This window comes from Manis pentadactyla, chromosome 9 (genome assembly GCF_030020395.1).
Source record: "Manis pentadactyla isolate mManPen7 chromosome 9, mManPen7.hap1, whole genome shotgun sequence".
Lineage (NCBI taxonomy): Eukaryota > Metazoa > Chordata > Mammalia > Pholidota > Manidae > Manis > Manis pentadactyla.
Window position 1 is genome coordinate 48808729 of NC_080027.1, and position 20108 is coordinate 48828836.

The following is a 20108-nucleotide window of genomic DNA, read 5'->3' on the forward strand; positions in this document are numbered from 1 at the left end:
AGCCAGTTCAGCAAGTTACAAGCCCATATAGAAATTTCAACCTAAAGTCCTAGCTAGCAGTACAAATGTTCACTTACCTAGAATGTTTTCTGTGTAGGATGGTGGCATTGAACTAAGGTGGCAAGGAATCAGTCAAATTTTGTTTCCCCAAAACATGACTCACAAGTTGACTCAGAACAAATAATGTGAGGTGTACAACAAATGGTGCTGGGACAACTGGATATCCACATACAAAAGAATGAATTTGGACACCTACCTCACCCATATACAAAAATTAACTCAAAATGGATCAAAGATGTAAATGTAAGAGCTAAAACAACAAAACTCTTAGAAGAAAACATGTAAGTAAATTTTCATGACCTGATGAGTTAGGTCATAAAGGTCAAATTCTCTTGACTAATGAATAAGCAAGTTTTTTAGATATGACATCAAAAGCCAAGCAACCAAAGAAAAATATAAATATACTGGACTTCATAAAACTAAAAAATGTTGGCTCCTCAAAGGACATTTCCAAGAAAGTAAAAAGGCAATTTATAGAATGGGAGAAAATATTTGCAAGTCATATATTTGATAAGGGTCTAATATCCAGAATATATAAAGAACTTATAACTCAACAATAAAAAGACAATCCAAATAAAAATTAAAGGATTTAAATAGATAGTTTTCTAAAGAAGATATTCAAATGACCAATAAACACATGAAAAGATGTTCAGCATCATTAGTCATCAGGGAAATACAAATCAAAACTAGGGTGACTTACCACTTCACCTCTACTAGGATGGCTATAATAAAAAAGACAGATAGTAAACAAGTGTTGATTATATGAATAAATAAGAATCCTCATGCATTGTTGGTGGAAATGTAAAATAGTACAACCACTTTGTAAAACAATTCCCCAGTCTTCAAAAACTTAAACGTAGAGTTACTACTATATGATCAGCAGTTCCACTCCTAGCTATACTCAAGAGAAATGAAAACATATTTTCACACAAAAACCTTAGGCAATATTCATAATGGTAAAAAAAAAAAAAAAGAGAAAACAACCCAAATGGCCATGTACTCATGAATGGATAAATAGAACATGGCATATCCATACAATGGAACTTGATTTAGTCACAAAAGGAATGAAGTACTGATATATACTACAACGCAAATGATTCTTGAGAACATCATGCTAAGTGAAAGAAGCCAAATGCACAAGGCCCCATATCATATGATTCCATTTGTATGAAATGTCCATACTAGGCAAATCCACAGAGAGACAAGAGATTATTGTTTGCCAGGGCATGGGGGAGGAAAGAATAGGGAGCAACTGCTAATGCATGTGACGTTTCTTTTTTGGGGTGATGAAACATTCTGGAACTGGATACTGGTGATGGTTGTAAAACCTTGTGATACACTAAAAACTTAATTATATGCTTTAAAGGTATGAATTTTATGGTATGTTAATTACATCTTAACAAAAAAGAGTGAGGTGCAGCTATAAAAAGGAGCCAAGAGTACACATTATACACACGCACCATCAAAGAGATACAACAGAAAAGCAATTAAGGTAACTTGAAAATCACTATTGCACATTGGTGTTTGTTTTCATAATAACAAATATGAAAAATTTTGAATTTCATTACTATAAACTGAACACCAGCATAAAGAAGATTGAGAGGAAAAACTAATTTGATTTCCATGAAAAACGTCCAAGGATAAATATTTGCTTTCTTCCCAAGAACTCAGCTGGATGGAAGCTGAGCCCTCTTGAGCGGACATAAGAGCCTCTCTGTGAGATTTGCTAACAGCAAACAGATTTGGAAGAATTAAGGCATAGGAACCCAAGCCTCACATGAGCTCCCTCTGGTGAAGGCTAAATGGAGTCTCTCCCAGCAAGCTCTGTCACTGCAGATGGGCATTCCACCGTGATGATGACAAAGGAACGGAGCTGAACTTCCAATTACCAGCATCTCAACCTTAGAAACATTTTCTACAATAGTACACAATGTACAAGTGAAAATATAATACAATATTCTAGAACTGTGCCTGGAACATTAAAGGAACACTAAATATTTGTTGAATGGATGTTTATAATAGTGATGTTTACTATCTAACGTAGATTTAAAAAAACAAGGCAAATGGTAACAGTATTTATAAATCAACTTATCTTCATCAACAGAAAGTTGTTTTTGCTTTATTCCTAATGTACTACCGCATCCTCAGTGATATTTAAACTAACAGTTCAATGGGTATTAAGGAAGTTAGTCCATTATAAGTCGAAAGGCTATCTGATTAATATAAAAGTTACTACCCCTCACCTGAACCTTTCTGAAATAAAACCTCAGATTGATAAAGCTGCAGGAATTTGTGAAGTGATTAGCTTCCCATATACTTTATGATTTATTTTAATTCATAAACTAACAAAAATATAATAAGCTTAACAGTAAGTTGTGCACTCTACATTCTGGAACCCTATGACAGATCCAAGCAAAACATAAATACTGAAACTCAGTTAAAATGGAAATTCTTTCTGAAGCACATCCTAAAGCATACTAATTTACCAATGCCAAGAAGGTCAGCAATTAATTTTATATTACAGTTTCCATTTTTAAAGCCTCTTTTAAAAACAGAAATTATTTCTTGGTATCTAACAACTGTGGGTGCTTGAAATACGAAATAGGATCATCAGATGGACAAAAGAAGTAGAAAGTATCTCCAGAGATCACATCTTCTCCTTTTCCAGGACACCTCTAAAAGTCTCTGAATAAGCCCACAGTGTGTGACAGAGTCAGAAAAAGTCTCCTTCAATTTCCCTTAGAGCAGTGTAAGCCCTTTCCTTCTTCCATCTTTAAGAAGACATGAAGATGACATGAATAACCCCCTTTGTATAATCATCTTTTTTGTATTTTGATTGGAAGTTCTGATACTCAACTCTGTTTTACTTACTTTCATTAACTCTTCCATGATTTGCTAACATCACAAACTAACATTTTAAAGAAAATGTAGATAGTAGTTATTTGGTCCCTGCATGGAAAGGACTTTCTAAGCATAAAAGCATGAATCAAAAAGGAAAAGATTAATAGGTAGACAACAAAAAATTGTCCTAATTTCTAAAACCATCATAAATCAAATGAAAAGGCAATTGTGAGGTAAATACTCTCATATGACAAGCAAGGGTTAATGTCCTTACTCTATCAAGAACACACACACATCCCTGTTGTTGTGTTCCCCCAGCCCCCAACCCCCTGCACTCACCTCCTCATCCATACAAGAAATTGCAAGGTCTTTACAAAAAAGAGGTTATAGCTTTTCTCTCCCAGTTTTCAGGGTTTTAATCCTTTTCTTCTGCCTTGGTCCTTTGCCTCCTACCTGGATACCCTCTTTCTTCCAAGTTCTGTTAGACTGAAGATTTAGGTAACTGTCAGCCTGGTCTTGATTTCAGATTTTCCCCAAGACCCAGCCTCTGAAACACTGAGTTCTACACTGCTCTGCAGCCTACAGGCAAGTAAGAACTTGCCCAAGCTCCAGGGATACCTTATCCAACGAAGTCCAGCCCAAGCCTAGCATACTGGCTCCCAGCTGGGCTGGGGGAGGAACAAATCAAACAATTCAACAACTGATAAGAGAAAACTGAGACTCCAGTATAAAAATCATTATAGGGTTTGTTCAGCTTGTAGAAAAAAGAAATACCTAATAGCTACCAGTAAGGTTTTTTAATATTTAAACATATAAATAATTAAAAACTGAATGAAAATAAGGAGGTACTATTTTTACCTAAAACAGAAAATATATATTTTTAAATAGTAATGTTTTACATGAAACAGCAAAGATTTTTAAAAAAATAGTAATGCTAACACAGGGGTCATAAAACTGCTGATGGGATGGTAAGCTGGTATGATCTTTCTGAAGGTGGCAATATATTTCAAGAATATTCACAATGATCCTGCCATTTGCCTCTGTAATCTCATTTTTAGGACTTAATCTTCAGTAACCAAAAATCTAATCAAAAGATTTAAGTATAAAGACGTTCATCTCTACATTTTTGTTCTTGAAATATATACATCCAACAATAAGTAAATTGCAAATAAATTATGGTTCGTCCACAGTGTGGATTATTATGGAGCCAATAAAAATGATGTAATAGGAGCTCACCCTTCTATAACACTGACTAAAGACCATTCGTTGCTCTAAGCAATTAACATACAGTAACACATTACTCCTAACAACAATAAGAATGGTACCTGTGAGTTAGGTAGGTGCTAGTATCATTTCCACTTTACAGTTGAGGAATCTGAGACACCAAGAAGCTAAGTGATTGGCTCAAAGATATACTGGGACAGACTCCCATGCACTTTATCTGAAATTCTAAAGTCCAAAAAGCTCTGAAAACCAAGTGTTCTCAGGAATTTGTAGCAAACTTATTTGTTGGCAAAACCTGACCTGAACTGATGTGAAACTATATATAGTCTTTATTTATCCCACATGGAGTGAAGTCATCTTACTGAAGAAAAATTAATGTGTTTGATATAGGGTGCTGCCCCAGACCCCACTAGAAATGATACACTATATACACCATGTTATCTTTCTATAATCTGAAAAACTCTAAATTTTAAAATACAAGTAGCCCCTCAGGTCTTAGATAAGGAATTGTGGCAGAGCTGAAATTCAAATCTAGGCATCTAACTCAGGAGTCTGTGCTCTTAAATACTATGTAATATTTTCAGAGACTATGTAAAGACATGGGAAAATGCTTATAATTCAAACATTCAAGTACTTATTAACTAGATTGTATGTGCCAGACACACAGACAAATAAAACTGCAGTTGTGACAGCTGCTCCTAAGGGGAGATTATTGGTGTCAGAAGAGTCTAGACCCCAAGAGGGTTTGTCCTAGACGGAGTGGTCAGAGGGAGTTTTCCTGAGGAAACAATTGATCTAAGATGAGAAGGATGAGCAAGAGTTAACTAAAGAGAAGAGGGAAGAGCCTTTCTGGCAGAGACAAGAGCATGTGCAAAGGCTCTGTAGTAGGAGGGAAAATGGTGACAAAGGACTCAAAGAACCAATGTAACTGGAACACAGAGAACCAGGGAACCTAGTGTAAGATAAGGCTGAAGAAGAGGAAAATGCCACAGGGCCTTATACAGTAACCATTTGCCCTAGTTTGCCTAGGGGACAGTCCCAGTGTAAATAATATCATTGTCCTTTACTCTCAAAACTGTTTCAGTCTGGATGATAAAGTATGTAGTCACCCAATTATAGGCCACACTGAAGTTACATTTTTAACCAACGAGCAATGAGAAGTCATGCCAGATTTTAAGCAGAGAGGTAGGGGAGAAGACTGGTATCATAATCAAATTTTAATTTTAAAGAGGTAACTCCTGCTACCGTGCAAAGGACAGATGGGAATAATAAAAGAATAAGGCGAATACCTTTAGACCTTACCTGTAGTAGGAGGCTACTACAGAGGACTGGGCAAGAGATGGTAGCTTGTCTAGGGTGACAGTGGTAGGGACAGAAATAAATGGATGGATTTGAGACTTGTTTGAAGATAAAATGAACAGAACTTGATGATTATTTGGATATGGAGGGAGGGGGTGTCAGGTGTTATGGATGAGTCCAAGATTTCTGGCTGGCAAACTAGATGAATGATGCTATGATTCACTGAGATATAAACACTACACATTCACATGGGCTAGAAATTTAAATATGAAACATCTGTATGTTGTTTGTAATTTGAAGCCTTAGGCCTGGAAGACTGTATAAAATAAGGAATGTTGATGTTTCTCTCCACACACAGAGCCCTCCTCCAATACATGACCATCCCATTTCCTGGTTGGATACCGCGATTGTTCGGTGGTCAGACAGAAGAGAGGGTCCCTAAGCTGGTGATGCGGGACAAGTAGAATCAAATCATTTATAACATGCACATAATGCTTACAACTAACTCCCAAGTACTTTACATTTACTGTTCACAAAGCAACTTCACATACAGGCTCCTTCAAGCCACTACTTTGTGAGAAATTATAATCTGCATTTACATTTGGGGACACGGAGGCAGCGTGCTTAAATTACCTGTCCACACAGCCACTAAGGGGCTGCTCTTATGCCATACTAACTCCTCTTCTAGTCTCCTCCACTGTGTGCAAGGGACTATTCCAAGTGCTGTAAGAAATAGCTACCATATAATGAGGTCCTACTGTGTGCCAGGCTCTTAGGAGACTAAAAAAAGAGAAAGGGGTGTTAAAAAAAAAAAAACACAACTTTATACGTTTAAGGTTGTTACTTTTCCTAAACCACACTTACCCTACAGCAAGTTGGCTTTAAACTTTAAAAAGGGTTCAGTTGCCAGGAAGGGGTGGCGGCGAGAAGCGGAGATGTACCAGGGCGGCCCGGGACCACCCAATACCAGACGCAGGGGAAATGGGGTGCCAACGGCTCGACCCCAGTAGACAACTGGAAGGGTCTGCGGCCTCGACCCGCTCCCTCCGCGGCTGGGCGCCGCCAACCCCGCAAGGGGAGGCCCTGAGGCCCGTTTGCCGGCGCGTTGCCATAGCAACGGTCGGGGCCGCTCCCGCCCCTTCCCGTGGGGCCCGCTCTGCTCGGCGCCGCCAGAGGCCACTCACCGCGGGCCGGCGGGCAGGCAGGCCCCTGACAGGCGGGCCCCTTGCTGCTGTTGTTTGCCAAGCCCGGAATTCTGCCCCTGGGAAAACTTCGCCGCCGGCGGAGCGGCCGTAGGGAGTGGACGGGGGCCGCGCGGGGACAAAGTGCATCGCTGAAACGAAGCCTCTTCTCCCCGCGGCGGGGCTGGCGAGGAGGCGCCGGCAGCACAGGGGTGCCCGCGTATCCCGGTGCACTCCGTGGCGTCCCCGCTAGCAGATTCTCCTAGAGACGGACCTGAGACTCCTGTCTCGGGGACAGAGAAGCCGCCACATGATCCATGACATTAAAACGTCCTAACAGTGATAGCATGGTACTGAGGTGATGGCCAGACCAGTATTCTCACTCGGGGCCCGAAGTCTCGTCGTCCAGCCAGTGGGAGCTGGGGCTGCAAGCTTTGCACTGCCGTGGGTACAGAGCCGGCCTAAAACGACAAAATGAACCGTCTTATCAGTGCTGGGGGCAGGCCTGTGGTGAGGGTGTTTGTCCCCACAGAGGGGCCAAGAAGACGCCTGACTGGCCACATGACAGTTCCCAGAAATATCTTTTAGCCACAACCCTCTGTGTAACCATGTAAATGCAAGCCCTCTGCAACAACAGAGGCTACACATATGGGCTCCAGCTGTATGCTAATGTATTTCTTGACTTGAACTAGGAATGGCTTCTGTTTAGGTGGGTCCTGGTTTCTAGCGACTATGAGGAAGAAATTCAAGTCTCCTAATACTAGGCTAATTATTTCAGGCAGATATCTCTAAAATTCACTTAATACCCAATAACTTGGTACAGCAGGTCGATTAATTTTATTGCTTAGAGGTAGGTGTGTATCTGGCAACTAGTTCATCTTGTCAGGGTTCATCCGAAAACTCAAAATGGCCATGTTAGGTTCTGACTACTTTAGTTTTGCAAATTTTCCAAGCACAAACAATTCCATCCATGCCGTGTACTGTAAACTTTTTGGGTCTTGGCTGACCTTTGTTCTGGTGAAATACAGAATTACTGTCTAAGGAGAGTCTGAAAGAGCCTGCAAGAATTTTCTCTCTGACCCTGCACCCCAACCCTGCTCCCATCCAAGCATGAGTTTTAATGCCACAATGTCCAACAAAAGGAGATAAACTTTACCATCTGCTTCACTGAACTATGAAGTGTATGGATCTGCCTTTAGTCAACAGCTGTAAAGCCTTACACTCCAGATCCTTACCAAGAAATAACTGTCCAATTACTAATGCCTATGAAAATCCTGGTTGAGAGAAAGTGTAGTTACTGAGAATTGTTTGAAAGGAGATGATCCCTCCTTTAGTCTCTGGGTCAGTGAGTCTCAAACCTGACTGCATATCAGGTGAGTTCTGTTTGTTTCTTTCTTTTGTGTTTAACCACAGATTCATAGTTTATACTTTCATTGATAGATCCCATGAAACCATTTTTAAAAGGTCTTCAAGTGAGTCTGATGCCAAGCCAGGCTGGGAACCATGTTTTATCCTGAATTAAGTCAGACATCAAAAAGCTGTGTATTTGTACCACTTTCTTCATCCTTGCAAAATTACCTATACAAAGTCATGCTTTACCCTTATGTTATTTGCTTATATTGAGTGCTGTTTAAAAAAAAATACTCATGACACCTCTGCATTTACTAGAAGGATTATTTTAAGAATGGTGTTTAGTACATCTCCATAGCAGAATCCTACCAGATTGTCCATCCCAGGGTTTTTCAAACTTTTTGGACCATAATCCACATAAATTATGTTTTACATAATCCCAATGCACATGAATCTTACACTTAATAACTGAAATAAGCTTTATAAAATATTATCTATACACATGCTTTATATCACACCCTGATACTTTTTATCTCTTTTTAAAAATCTCTTAAATGCTGATGTCTACCCACTAAATGGTTTCTTGACTCCTAGACAAGTAAGTTGCATTTTAAAAACAGCAGCATGGCCAAATGTCTTTTTCTGGAAACAGAGCCCTTGATCCTCAAACAAGGTAACTAGGCCACCTGGCTACAAATGATTGTTCCAATAGAAGGTATCTGGCTCAAGCCAAGCCAATCACATCCCTCTCCCAGGAATTTAGAGTTAGGACTGAGCAATTTCAGTTTTTCTCTAGGTAGCTAACTTAGAAACAACATGGTAACACAGAAAATCTACAGACATGATTTTTCCACCATGTGGACTGGAGAAATGCAGAAAACCAAGATGCAAGAAAAATGTGAAAAGAACAGGAAGGATGAAAAAGATCCACAAAGAGAAAAGAGACCAAGAAAGTTCTGACAGCTTTCTATCCCATAGTACTTCTTGAAATGAGCTGCTTTCTTGTCTTTGAATTCCAGGTAATATTTCAATCTTTACAATAAAGTGCCCTCTTTTGCTTAAGCTAGTTTGTGAGGCTGAGTTTCTGTTATTGCAACTAAAGTGAATCTAATTGGTTTATCGAGCTGTTGTACCAAATTACCATACATTTAGTGACTCATACAATCTTTTTTTGGCCCTTATAGGAAGCTCCATGCAAGAAATGAATTTCAATCCTGAATGTCAGAAAAAAAATCTTTTCCACCTCTTTTCATTATGAAAAAGCAAGCCATGACATTGATCACATTTCCCTTTTCACCTTTGCTTCCAGGAAGATAGGAACCAAATTTGCAGCTCAGCTGTAATAACTGTCAAAATTTATGGCTTACATACCAGCATTACAGCATTCTCCTATTCTCTCTCTTCCATCTTCCCTCATTTCTGCTTTTATCTTTTTCTATTTTTTCATTGTGTTCACTGTATTTAAGTTGCTTCAAATATTTTGCACTTCTTATTTCCTCTACCTATGAAGCTCTGCCCCATACCTCCACAAGGCTGGTTCTTTTTCATTATTCAGATCTCAGCTCACTTGTCACCTCGTCAGAGAAGCCTCCACAGAACCCCATACCTAAAATAGTCCCACCAGGCCATCTATCACATTACCTAACTTTGTTGTTTTAGAGCACTTCACACCATCAGAAACAATCTTGTTTATTTTCTTTCTTCCCTCACCAGATATTAAGCTTCAAGCTAATAGGGACCCAGACTCTTCTTATTTTGTGCTTGCTTCCAGTGCCTGGCACAGCACCTGACACTTAGTAGCTATTTAATAAAAATCATGCCCTTAGTAAATGAAAGAAGGAAGGAAAGAAAGAAGAGAAGAAGGAAGACTTTGTAGAACATGGTGAAGTATAGATGGATAGATAAATAGGTAAGTACACTGACAAACAGACAAGTATTTCTAATGTGCAAATGTCACAAACATTTGTAGAGAGGAATCAAAGAAACTACACAGGCAATAAAACACAACTCCCTAAAATATGTATATAGAGGCACTGGGTTTTCTTGGGGAACCCTTGAAGTTAATGCCTTAGGCAAAAGATTTTTTGAACTTTTCAAGTGGCTTAAGGCAGCTACGTTAAATATTACGACTAGTTACCACAGCTGAAGTCATCAACTCTCAGTGAAATAATGAATTGCAACACCATGACCACCAGCATGACAAGCTCTTGATACTGCCCAGGAAACAATCTATTGGAGGGGTCATGACTACACAACAATCTGCTCTCATTACATTCTTGTAATTATTAATGTTACTACTGGCAACAAGTGCTACATTATTTACTTAAACCCTCTATGAGAACATCATTTCACAATGTAATATCAAGTTACCTGACATTTAAAGAGGAGAGATCAGAATTGAAGTTTGTCAATATAACAAATCATAGAAGCAATTAGTATAGTTTGTTCCAAGTTTTTTTGACCCTCTTCTCTTGGTAAAAATATCAAAATTTGAAGGGAAAGGGATGGACTTTAGTTTTCTTAAGTAAAGAAGCAGTTAATTTATGCATTAATTAAAATTTATCTTTGTTATTCAAAAGATTTTTAAGAGACTCTACATTACAAAAACAATTATAACTTCTTAGTTTTATAAGATAAATTCAGAGGTGTTTAGATTGTTATGTATTACATTAAGATTTCTTAAATGGGAACATGGCTTTGAAAAGTGATATAATGCAAAATGTAACTTTTTCCTAATAAGATCTGTCTCTGATTACTGTAGGCTCTACCGGTTTATTCAAGTCTCCCCACTTTTCTTTTTCTCTACATTGACAGAAGTAAAACTGTACTTTAACCCCATAGCTCAAAATGAAATAAACATTTGACAATTAACTCGGTTTGTCTGATCTGTGTATATCTGACCCAGCCTTGTCAGATAAAACAAATTAGAAGTGAGGTTAGTACACACCAAAATTAATGTTTCATGGATTGAAAGACTTGATATTGTTAAAATGACAATATTCCCCAAATTGATCTATAGTCAATGCAATCCTTACAAAATTTCAGCTGCTTCATTTGCATAAATTGACAATATGATCCTAGAATTTATATGGAAACCCAAGAAACCCAGAGCAGGAAAAACAATCTAAAAAAGAATTAAGTTGGAGGACTAACACTCCCTGATTTCAAAATTTACTACAAAGCTACAATAATTAGACTGTCAGACTGGCATAAGGATAGACATATAGAACATGGAATAGAATTGAGAAATAAACCCATGCATTATTGACCAATTGGTAAGGGTGCCATGACAATTCAATGGGAGAAACAATAGTCTTTTCAACAAATGATGCTGGGGAAACTGGATATCAACATACAAGGAAGGGAATTGGATCTGTACCTCAAATCAAATACAAAAGTTAACTCAAAATGGATCAAAGACCTAAATGTAAGAGCTAAAACTATAAAACTCATAAAAAATATGGTTATAAATCTTCATGACTGAATTGGGCAATGGTTCCTTAGATATGACATCTACAGCAAAATGAACCAAAGAAAAAATAGATAAATTGTACTTCATCAAAATTACAATGTTTGTGCTTCCAAAGACACTATCAAGAAAATGAAGACAACTCACAAACTGTGAGAAAATATTTGCAAGTCTTAAATCTGATAAGCATTTAGAAGCTAAAATATGTTCAAAACTCTTACAACTCAACTGTAAAAAGACAAATAACCCAATGCAAAAATGGACAAAGAATTTGAATTGACATTTTCCAAAGAAGATATACAAATGGCTAGTAAGAACTTGAAAGATGCTTGACATCGTTTGTCATCAGGGAATATAAGTCTAAACCATAATGTGGTACTACTTCACACCTACTAGGATGACTATAATAGAAATGTCATAGTAACAAATGCTGGTGATGATGTGGAAAAACTGGAACCTTCACACATTGCTGGTGGAAATATACAATGGTACAGTGAGTTTGGAAAGTCATCTGGCATTTCATCAAATGATTTAACATAGAGTTATCATATGACTGCTCCTAAGTAAAACCAAGAGAATTGAAAATATGTCCACACTAAAAACTTATTCATGAATGTTCATGGCAGTATTATTCATAATAGCCAAAAAGAGAATCCAGATGGCCATCAAATGATGAGCAGATAAACAAAAAATGGTATGTCCACACAACTGGACATTTCATAAAAAGGAATGAAATACTGATATATGGCACAACATGGATGGATTTTGAAAACATGGTTAATGAAAGAAACCAGATGCAAAAGTCCATAAAATGTACTTTTCAATTTACATGACGTGTCCAGAATAGACAAATCTATCTGTAAGAAAAGTAGATTAGCGGTTGTCTGGAACTGTCACTGCTAACAGGTATGGGGTTCTTTTTAGGGTGACAAAAATGTTCTAAAATTAGACAGTGGTAATGGTTGCACAACTTTGTGAATATACTAAAACCCACTGCATTGTACTTTAAAATGATGAGTTTTATGGTATATGAATTATATCTCAATTAAAAACAAAGTAAAAACAATGTTTTATAATTCATGGATTCTAAAACCACACTTTTCACTTTTTAAACTCTTTGAAATTAAAATTGGGTTCTTTCTTATAATTGATTACATATTATTATTCCAGATGGTAGTCCGAATATATTGTATAAAACTTCTGTCACACCTTCCTGAATAACCAAGAAAGTGCCAGCATCTTTGCTTCTTAGTTTTCATAAAATACAGGTAATAGTAACTCACCTACCATCATCAACTCTGTGCCAGGCACTGTCCCAAATGAATTTTAACTTATTTGATCCTCATAACAACTCCATGAGGTAGGTGCTATCATTATCCCCACTTTACAAACAAAGAAACAGAAGTACAGTGTGCTGGAGTGGCTTGTCCATGACCACACAGCTAGTACATATGAATCCCATCCAGGCTGTTCTGGTCCAGTCTGTGCTCCTAACCACCGGGTGTCACTGCCTCTCTTACTTGGGACTGCTATGAGTGCAAGGCAGCCCTTACCTCAGTCTTCAAGGTTCCCCACTGCCAAGTTGGCTGAAAAAGTAACTAAAGCTAATAATCAGTCTTGTGGAGGTTTAGTGATAAAAACACCATTTATTTGGAAGTTTGATTGGCTCATCCAAACTCATAGACTTTTCGGCTAAGTCTAAGGAATTTCACAGTCCAGAACTTTACTTAACGAACTCAGATAAGAGGCAATAATCTCTTTCTGCTTGGCTAGCAAGTTGAGTAAAGGTAACTGGAGCCTTAGTCCAGACCCTCCTCATTTTTCCCCAGTTGACTGCAAGATCGACCTCCCTTTCCTATGAGAAGGGCTGGATGAGGAGCAGGCCCAGCCAGGCCCCAGCTTGTGGGGAGGGTCAAAGTCCCTTTTACTCATATGTGAAGGGTGTGGAGCCCCTTGGCTTCCCTTGAAGCACCACCACAAGTCATCCTAGGAACAAGTGCAGGGGCAGATCTAAGGCAAATGTTCTCATCACCTGACACCCAGTTTTGCTGATTTAATGCAAAGTAAATCATTGGAAGATTGGAAGGACTGCTAAAAAGTCAGGAGTGTCCATCCTGCCAGACTCAGGAGAGAAGGACTGTGTCATTTCCAGGAAACTGTAGGCAGACAGAAAGGCTAGCTAAGCCCTCCCTGTCCCGCTACTACCAAGGCTCTTGCTACACCGAGTCCAGCTGAGGTCCTGAAATACCAGGAGCCTCCCTGCAACAAGCTGACCTCAAAGATACCCTCAGGCCCCAGAGGCCAGAGTGGGTGTGGAGACTATACTCCAGCCCTCCACCGCCTTTCCACATCCCCTTATGGAGGCTTCAGCAACATTTGCCAGCCAAGGACAATAGCAGTTCCACCCACCCCCCAGCTTAGGCCTCAGCCTCTGAGGCGGAAGCCAAATACAGTCTTTTCCAAAGAGAAATGATTGAAGCAGAGAAGACAGCAGAAGACAGGCACAAGTAAGTTAGGACACACCAGCTCTAAACTGTTGCACAACAGGAAGAGGGGTGTGCAGAGGAGGTGCCTGGAGCACCACCCTTTGTTTTTAGTTCTTAAGTTTTTATTTGAAAATAATTTCAAATGTCCAGAAAAGTCGCAAAAAAATAGTAAAAAGAATATTATATATCCTTTATCCAGAATCACCTAACATTTTACCCCATTCACTGTTATATCTATATATACACATAGCTTTGTATATGTATTTTTCTAATTTGAATATATGAATATATCAAATGAAAACGTAAATTATACACACACAGTTTTTATCTGCTTCATTTGAGGGTAAATCACATATGCTACAGCCTTTTACTCCTAAATACTCCAGTGCATATTGCCCCCAACTAAGGATATTCTGTTGTATAGCCATAGCACAGTTATCAACTAGAGTAATATTTAACAATGATACAGTAATGTAATCTATTATTCATACTCCAATTTTGTCAGTGACCCAATAATGTCCTTTACAGCATTTCCACTCCCCCTCCCCCACTACAGGACCCAGCCTGCTCTCAGGTGTTGGATTCAGTTGTCATGTCTCTTTAGCCTCTTTTAATCTGGGACATATTCATAGCTTTTCTTTGTCATTAGTGACATGGATATTTTTAAAAATTCAAATCCCCTGTCCTCTGACTTTGATATACCTCTTATTTTGGTTTGTCTGATGTTTCTCCGTGATTAGATTGAGGTTATGCATTCCTGGCCCAATACTGTGTAAATGCTGTTACGTCCTCCGTGTATCACTTCTGGACACACAATTAGTCCCTCATTGGTGATGTTTTTTTTGATCACGCAGTCAAGGTGTTGTCTGATTTCTCCACTGTATAGTTACTGCATATTTTTTTCTCCCTCACAACTCAGAAGAGAGACAATTTAAGACTACAAATATCCTCCTCCTCATTCAAATGTCTCCCTGGCGTTAGCCCTTCCTACGCTTTCCAGACTTTCGGTAGAGTTAAATGAGTGCTTCTGGCGCCACCCTTGAGACTTCCTGCACACTGCAACAAGGACAATGAACTGGGGACCCCTTCACATTCCTGCTACTTGTTTGGTGCCCAGGAGCTGAGACATTTTGAAAGAGACGCCCATTGAGACCTGAGTCACAAGGCCTTTTAAGTTCTAGTTCTGACATTGCCACTAACTCATGAGGCACCTTGGACAAGTTCATCTCCTTCTCAAGACTTCAGAGTGCCCAGTAAAATGGGAAGTTGGGTATTTGTATAAAAGTAGTGTAACTTTTTAACACAAAGTTTGGAGAAAAGGCAGAAAAATTACCTGTAATGTTACCACTTCAATATATTACTACTGTCAACATCTTAATATATTTATATTTGTATACTTTTTTCTTTTATTTTACCTCTAATTCTGTGTTCTGCTTTTTTAAATTTAGCATCATCTTAGGTTTTCCATGTTGTCATTGTAGGTGGAAACACTGCAGGCAGGCCTCATATCCCATCTGTTAAAAGTATTTTTCCTTTCCCCCCAAAGAACAGTGCAATAAACACCCATATACCTTTCATCTAGATTTACCAGTTGTTAACTTTTTGCCAAATATGCTTTACTTCTAATAATATAGGGTTTTTCTGAACCCTTGAGAGTTAGTCACAAGCATTATGACCCTTCATCCCTAAATACTTTAGCATGTATCACCTAACAACAAAGCCATTCTCCTCTATAACCACAGTTCAAATTATTATAGGAAATGTAATATTAATATAAGCTATCAGACCATATCGTTTTTTGATCTAGTATCCAATCAAGGACCAGATAGTCTATTAGTTGTTCTTTTCTTTTCTAATTATACATTAAAAGCTTAGGCAGGAAATTTTGTCTTAAAGTTAACTGATAGAATTTCAGTGCTTGGTCTTGAAAATTTAGGCCATTCCAACTGTTAGTGAAAATCAGCCCAGTCCAAAGAACATTAAAATCTAGACAATCTTACCCACCTGTCCAGTGTGGAGACTGAATGAAAATTTACCATAACAGAAAACAGCAGGATTGTTCTGTGGGCCTTGGAGATGTTATTCATACCATAACATCTTTTAAGAGTCCTGTGCTTCAGAGAGAGAGGTTATGTTCTATAATATAAAATGTGATCTAATCTGTAATCTGCTTGCTTTGCTCAATAATTTATTCCTCTTTTGATAATTATTTAAACTGACATCTCCACTTTCTGAAATACTTGAAAGCTTTCTGGAGTCAGAACAACCCTGGAAGTTTCTTCTTCCTTTAAGGATCTCATACTCTGTTGGATTCCTAGGTCAATTAAGACTTTGAGAGTCTTTGTTTCACTTGAAGTATGCCTTATGGATTCTTTACATGCCATATAAAATTATATTCTATCAATTATTTAACCATCTTCTATAGGCTTTTTGTTGTTTCTATTATTGTCATAGATCTTGATCAGATCTAAAGAAAACATAAAAAATACTTCATTCTTAATATCATAAAATATCCTGTTCATGTTCAGCTTTTCCCAATTGTCTCACGATATTTTGTTAGGATGGCTAAGATGCAGGTAAGTTCCACTTTGCAAATGGTTTACATGCTCTTTAAGTCACTTGAATCTACAGGTTTCTTCTCCATTTCAACTTTTTCCCTCTTGCAATATATTTGTCGATGAAACTAGGTCACTTGTCCTAAGAGTTCTCATAGTTTGGATTTTGCCGATTGTATCTTTGTGATACCATTTAAGGTATTCCTTTATCCTTTGCATTTCCTGTGAAGCTACAGCTGTAAGCTGTTGCTTAGATCTAGAGGCTTGATTAGATTCTACTTGTTTGGAAACACTTCAGAGGTGATGTCTTCTTTAATCAGGAGACATGTAATGTCTGGAGGTCTCTCAGTAATATGGGTAGCCATGGATGGCCACTGCCTAGATCCCTTAATTCATCAGGGTTGCAAAATGGTGATATCCCAATCTGTCAACCCTTCAATTATTAGCTGGAACCTTCTGAAAGAGACACTTCTCCTCATCAACTATTTGGTTACACAGAGATACATTTCATATAGGAAAGAGAGGATGAATGCTCCATTAAGGTAATAAACAAATTTAAAAAGTCACAGAGGCACTGCCCTGGCACAGCTTTGGTCATGAAGTGACATTGTCAGTGGGCCACTCCACACCTGAAACTCGCTGGAACAATGGTGGGAGGAGCCTTAGATGAGGACAGCAGCTTCCTCCAGTACCAGGCCTTAGTCCTAATGCTGGAGCAGGGCTGAGTCTGTGGTGTTCGTGTTTCCAACCATGGAGAAATCCTTATTTTCTCTATGAATGCTGAGTCTGAAGAGCCAGAGGCCAGGAGTAAACTTTCAGGAAGCTTAGGAATATCCTCTCAGCCCAGTGGGTGAATAAAGGTCTGTTTTTTTGTATATTAGAGTATAGGCTCAGCTGCTGTAACAACAAAAAAGGCCCCAAATAAAGGAGCTTAAAAAAATAGCATTTCTTTCTCAGGTAAAAGTCCAAGAGGTAAGCAAGCAGTTCACGGTAGGTAGATGGCTCTGCTCATGAGAATGTCAAAGAACCTAGGCACTTTCTATTCTGGTTTCACCATTTACTAGGATGTCACCTTCACCTTAAGGAGTGAAGTAGATGACTAGTAGCTTATCTGAGTTCCTGTCTGGAGAAAGGGTAAAGAGAGAGGATTTGGAAGATGAGCAATTTAATTTAAAACCTATATCCTGGAAGTTGTATACACCACTGTTTCTCATAACAGTGGCTAGAACTTATTCATAAGACAACATCCAGCTGTAGCAGAGACCAGGAAGGTAGCGAAGGGGGTTACTACTAAAATTGAGGAGAAAATGGATACTGGAAACCATCAGCAGTCTCTGCCACAGTAGGAAGCAGCCTCAAGGGACTGGTTACACCCTCAGTTCCCAAACCATATTCCTGTGCAAGGCCTTCAGGGGTTATGTCTGTAGGATAAGGTCCTCACCCCCATAGCTCCAGGGCCCACAGATGAGGGCTCTTCCCAGAGACCAGGCATTCTTCTTGTCTTTTTTTAGTATACATTATATCAGTTTCAGGTATGCAATATAATGATTCAAAAATTATATACATTATGAAGTGCTCACCACAATAAGTGTGATTACCATTTGTCATACAAAGTCCAGGCATTCTTATTTTAGGACCTGCACACTCATCAAAAAGTAAAATATACCTACAACCTACAATAAATCTAGATTGTTTATATAATTTTGCTTTTTACATTACTTGGCTAGGAGTAATTCACTTCATTTAAAATTTCTCAGGTTTCTTAACAAGCATCTCATGTATATAGAATTTTTATGACATAAAAAGCTCTAACCTATGAATTGGTTTTTTAATGAAATTGTTATAAATTTAACAATTAGTGGATGTAACATAAGTTTATAGACACCTAACTAGATATTTATTTAGGTTTTGCCAATTGTCCTGCCTGAGGATATCAGCCCTGGCAGGTTCACTATGGATTCAGTGAGTGCAAGAAATGACAAAAGAACATTCTTCAGGTAAAAGGATTTATACCCGGCTTTGTTCTCACCATGGTAGGTCCAGCACTAGAATGTCTGCAGGTCCCTGGTCCACCTCATTTCTGCTCTTTATACAGTGACTCAATCACTAACAGCTCATTGACAATGGGTGTGGAATCATTAGCCTAGCAGTAGGCCAATTACATCACCAAGTAGTTTAGGGTCAGGTGAGGATCCTGGCCATAGGAACTTCCATTTTTCCCACCCAATTGTATTGTTTATTTAGACTTATTTTTATCAGGCCCTGGAAAGTCTGCCTATACTGTCTAGGGGATAAAAAAAAGTCCATAGGCCACATGTGCAGGCAGATCCGGCTCTGGGGAGTGGGCTTGCTCTAGCAACTTGCCATTGAATCTGAGTAGTAGGGAGTAGACAGGCTGTTGTCCCTGAGAACTATGAAGGATAGTACTAAGAAAATTAATGAAGACAGAACAGAAAGCTCAGAGCAGGCTTCAGTTCCTGGGCCAGTCTGGGAAGGGGTGGGGATTAGAGAAGATTTCTAAATCTCATGTTAAGCCTTAAAAGTGATCATTCATCCTTGAGACAAAATGTCTTAGCTTTCCTGACACCCAAGTGGAGCTGTCCAATAGGCTATAGGAAATGAGACTGATTATTGCCAGTATCCATTTTCTCCTTAGTTATAGTAATAGCCCAAGTCCTTACCTTCCCAGCCTCCTCTACAGCTGGATATTGTCTTATGAATAAATTCTAGCCAACTAATCATGAGAGGCAGTGGTATATACAACTACCAGGATATGGGTTTTAAATTAAATTGCTTGTTTTAGTTGCAAGCAAAATAAACCAATTCTGGCTAATTTAAGAGGAAATTAATTTACTAACATTTTTTTTAGGCAGTTCACAGGATTGTTAAGAAGGCTAGAGAATTAACCTAGTTGGTCTGTTAAAGAAACTCTTGCTGCCAGAAAGCACCAGGGGCTTCCATTTGTTCTGCTTCCATAGCTGCCTTGGAAACCCCACTTTGCTGCAACCGACACAAACACCAGAGAAGTCCCTGTGGTCCCTGCTTTCCTTTTTGTTTAATTACTACCACTAGATGTGTACCCTGGCTGCAAGGGATGCTGGGAAATCAAGATTTTAATATATTTAGCTCCTGCAGTGAGCAATGAGCTCTTCCTCCCAAGACCCCTGAGGTGGGACATTCCCCCCAAATAGGAAAGGGGTTCAGACTCTACACAGTCAAGATGAATGACAAATATTCATTACAATGTCCTTGACCTCCTAAATGGCTAGTAACCACTGGTGAAGAGTGGGCAGAGAGGAGAACTGAGGCTAGGTGACTGGGAATGTCACTATATGAAGAATATTCTTGAGGTATTTAAGCCCCTGGAAGTGGAGGGCATTCATAAGATGCTTTTGCCCTAACCCCACCTCAGGCTTGTGTGAATTTTGAAGAACAAGCTACTTTCGTGCAATAGGAGGCAGAGAGCTGAGTTCTTCCCTGGACAGGCGGCCTTCCAGCTTATTCTTCCTCACCTTGTGTTCTTAATGGTGTTGGAGTCCAGGAGCAAGAAGACCATGGAGTAAGTTCAACCATCTTCACTAACAAAACACTCCAGGACACAATTGTTGGTACAGAAAAGTGCTATTTTTTAATTTGTTCTTGA

General features: G+C 38.8%; 1 protein-coding gene across 18 annotated transcripts in view; it reads right to left on the reverse strand.

The window, feature by feature from the left end:
* Window positions 1-6569, reverse strand: part of STK33 (serine/threonine kinase 33) — a 184331-nt gene extending 177762 nt beyond the window's left edge. For 3 of the 18 annotated variants that reach the window (XM_036930987.2, XM_057507332.1, XM_057507331.1), the window contains exon 1: window positions 6289-6569. Coding sequence is in view for 3 of the 18 variants with exons in the window: in XM_036930993.2 (XP_036786888.1) it covers window positions 3241-3252 (12 nt within the window). In the remaining 15 variants the exon portion in view is untranslated. Of the gene's footprint in view, window positions 1-3240; window positions 3528-6057; window positions 6199-6288 lie in introns of those variants that run through there. The other 15 variants (XM_036930994.2, XM_036930992.2, XM_057507337.1 and 12 more) reach the window with 9 other exon arrangements.
* Window positions 6570-20108: the final 13539 nt, after the last annotated feature.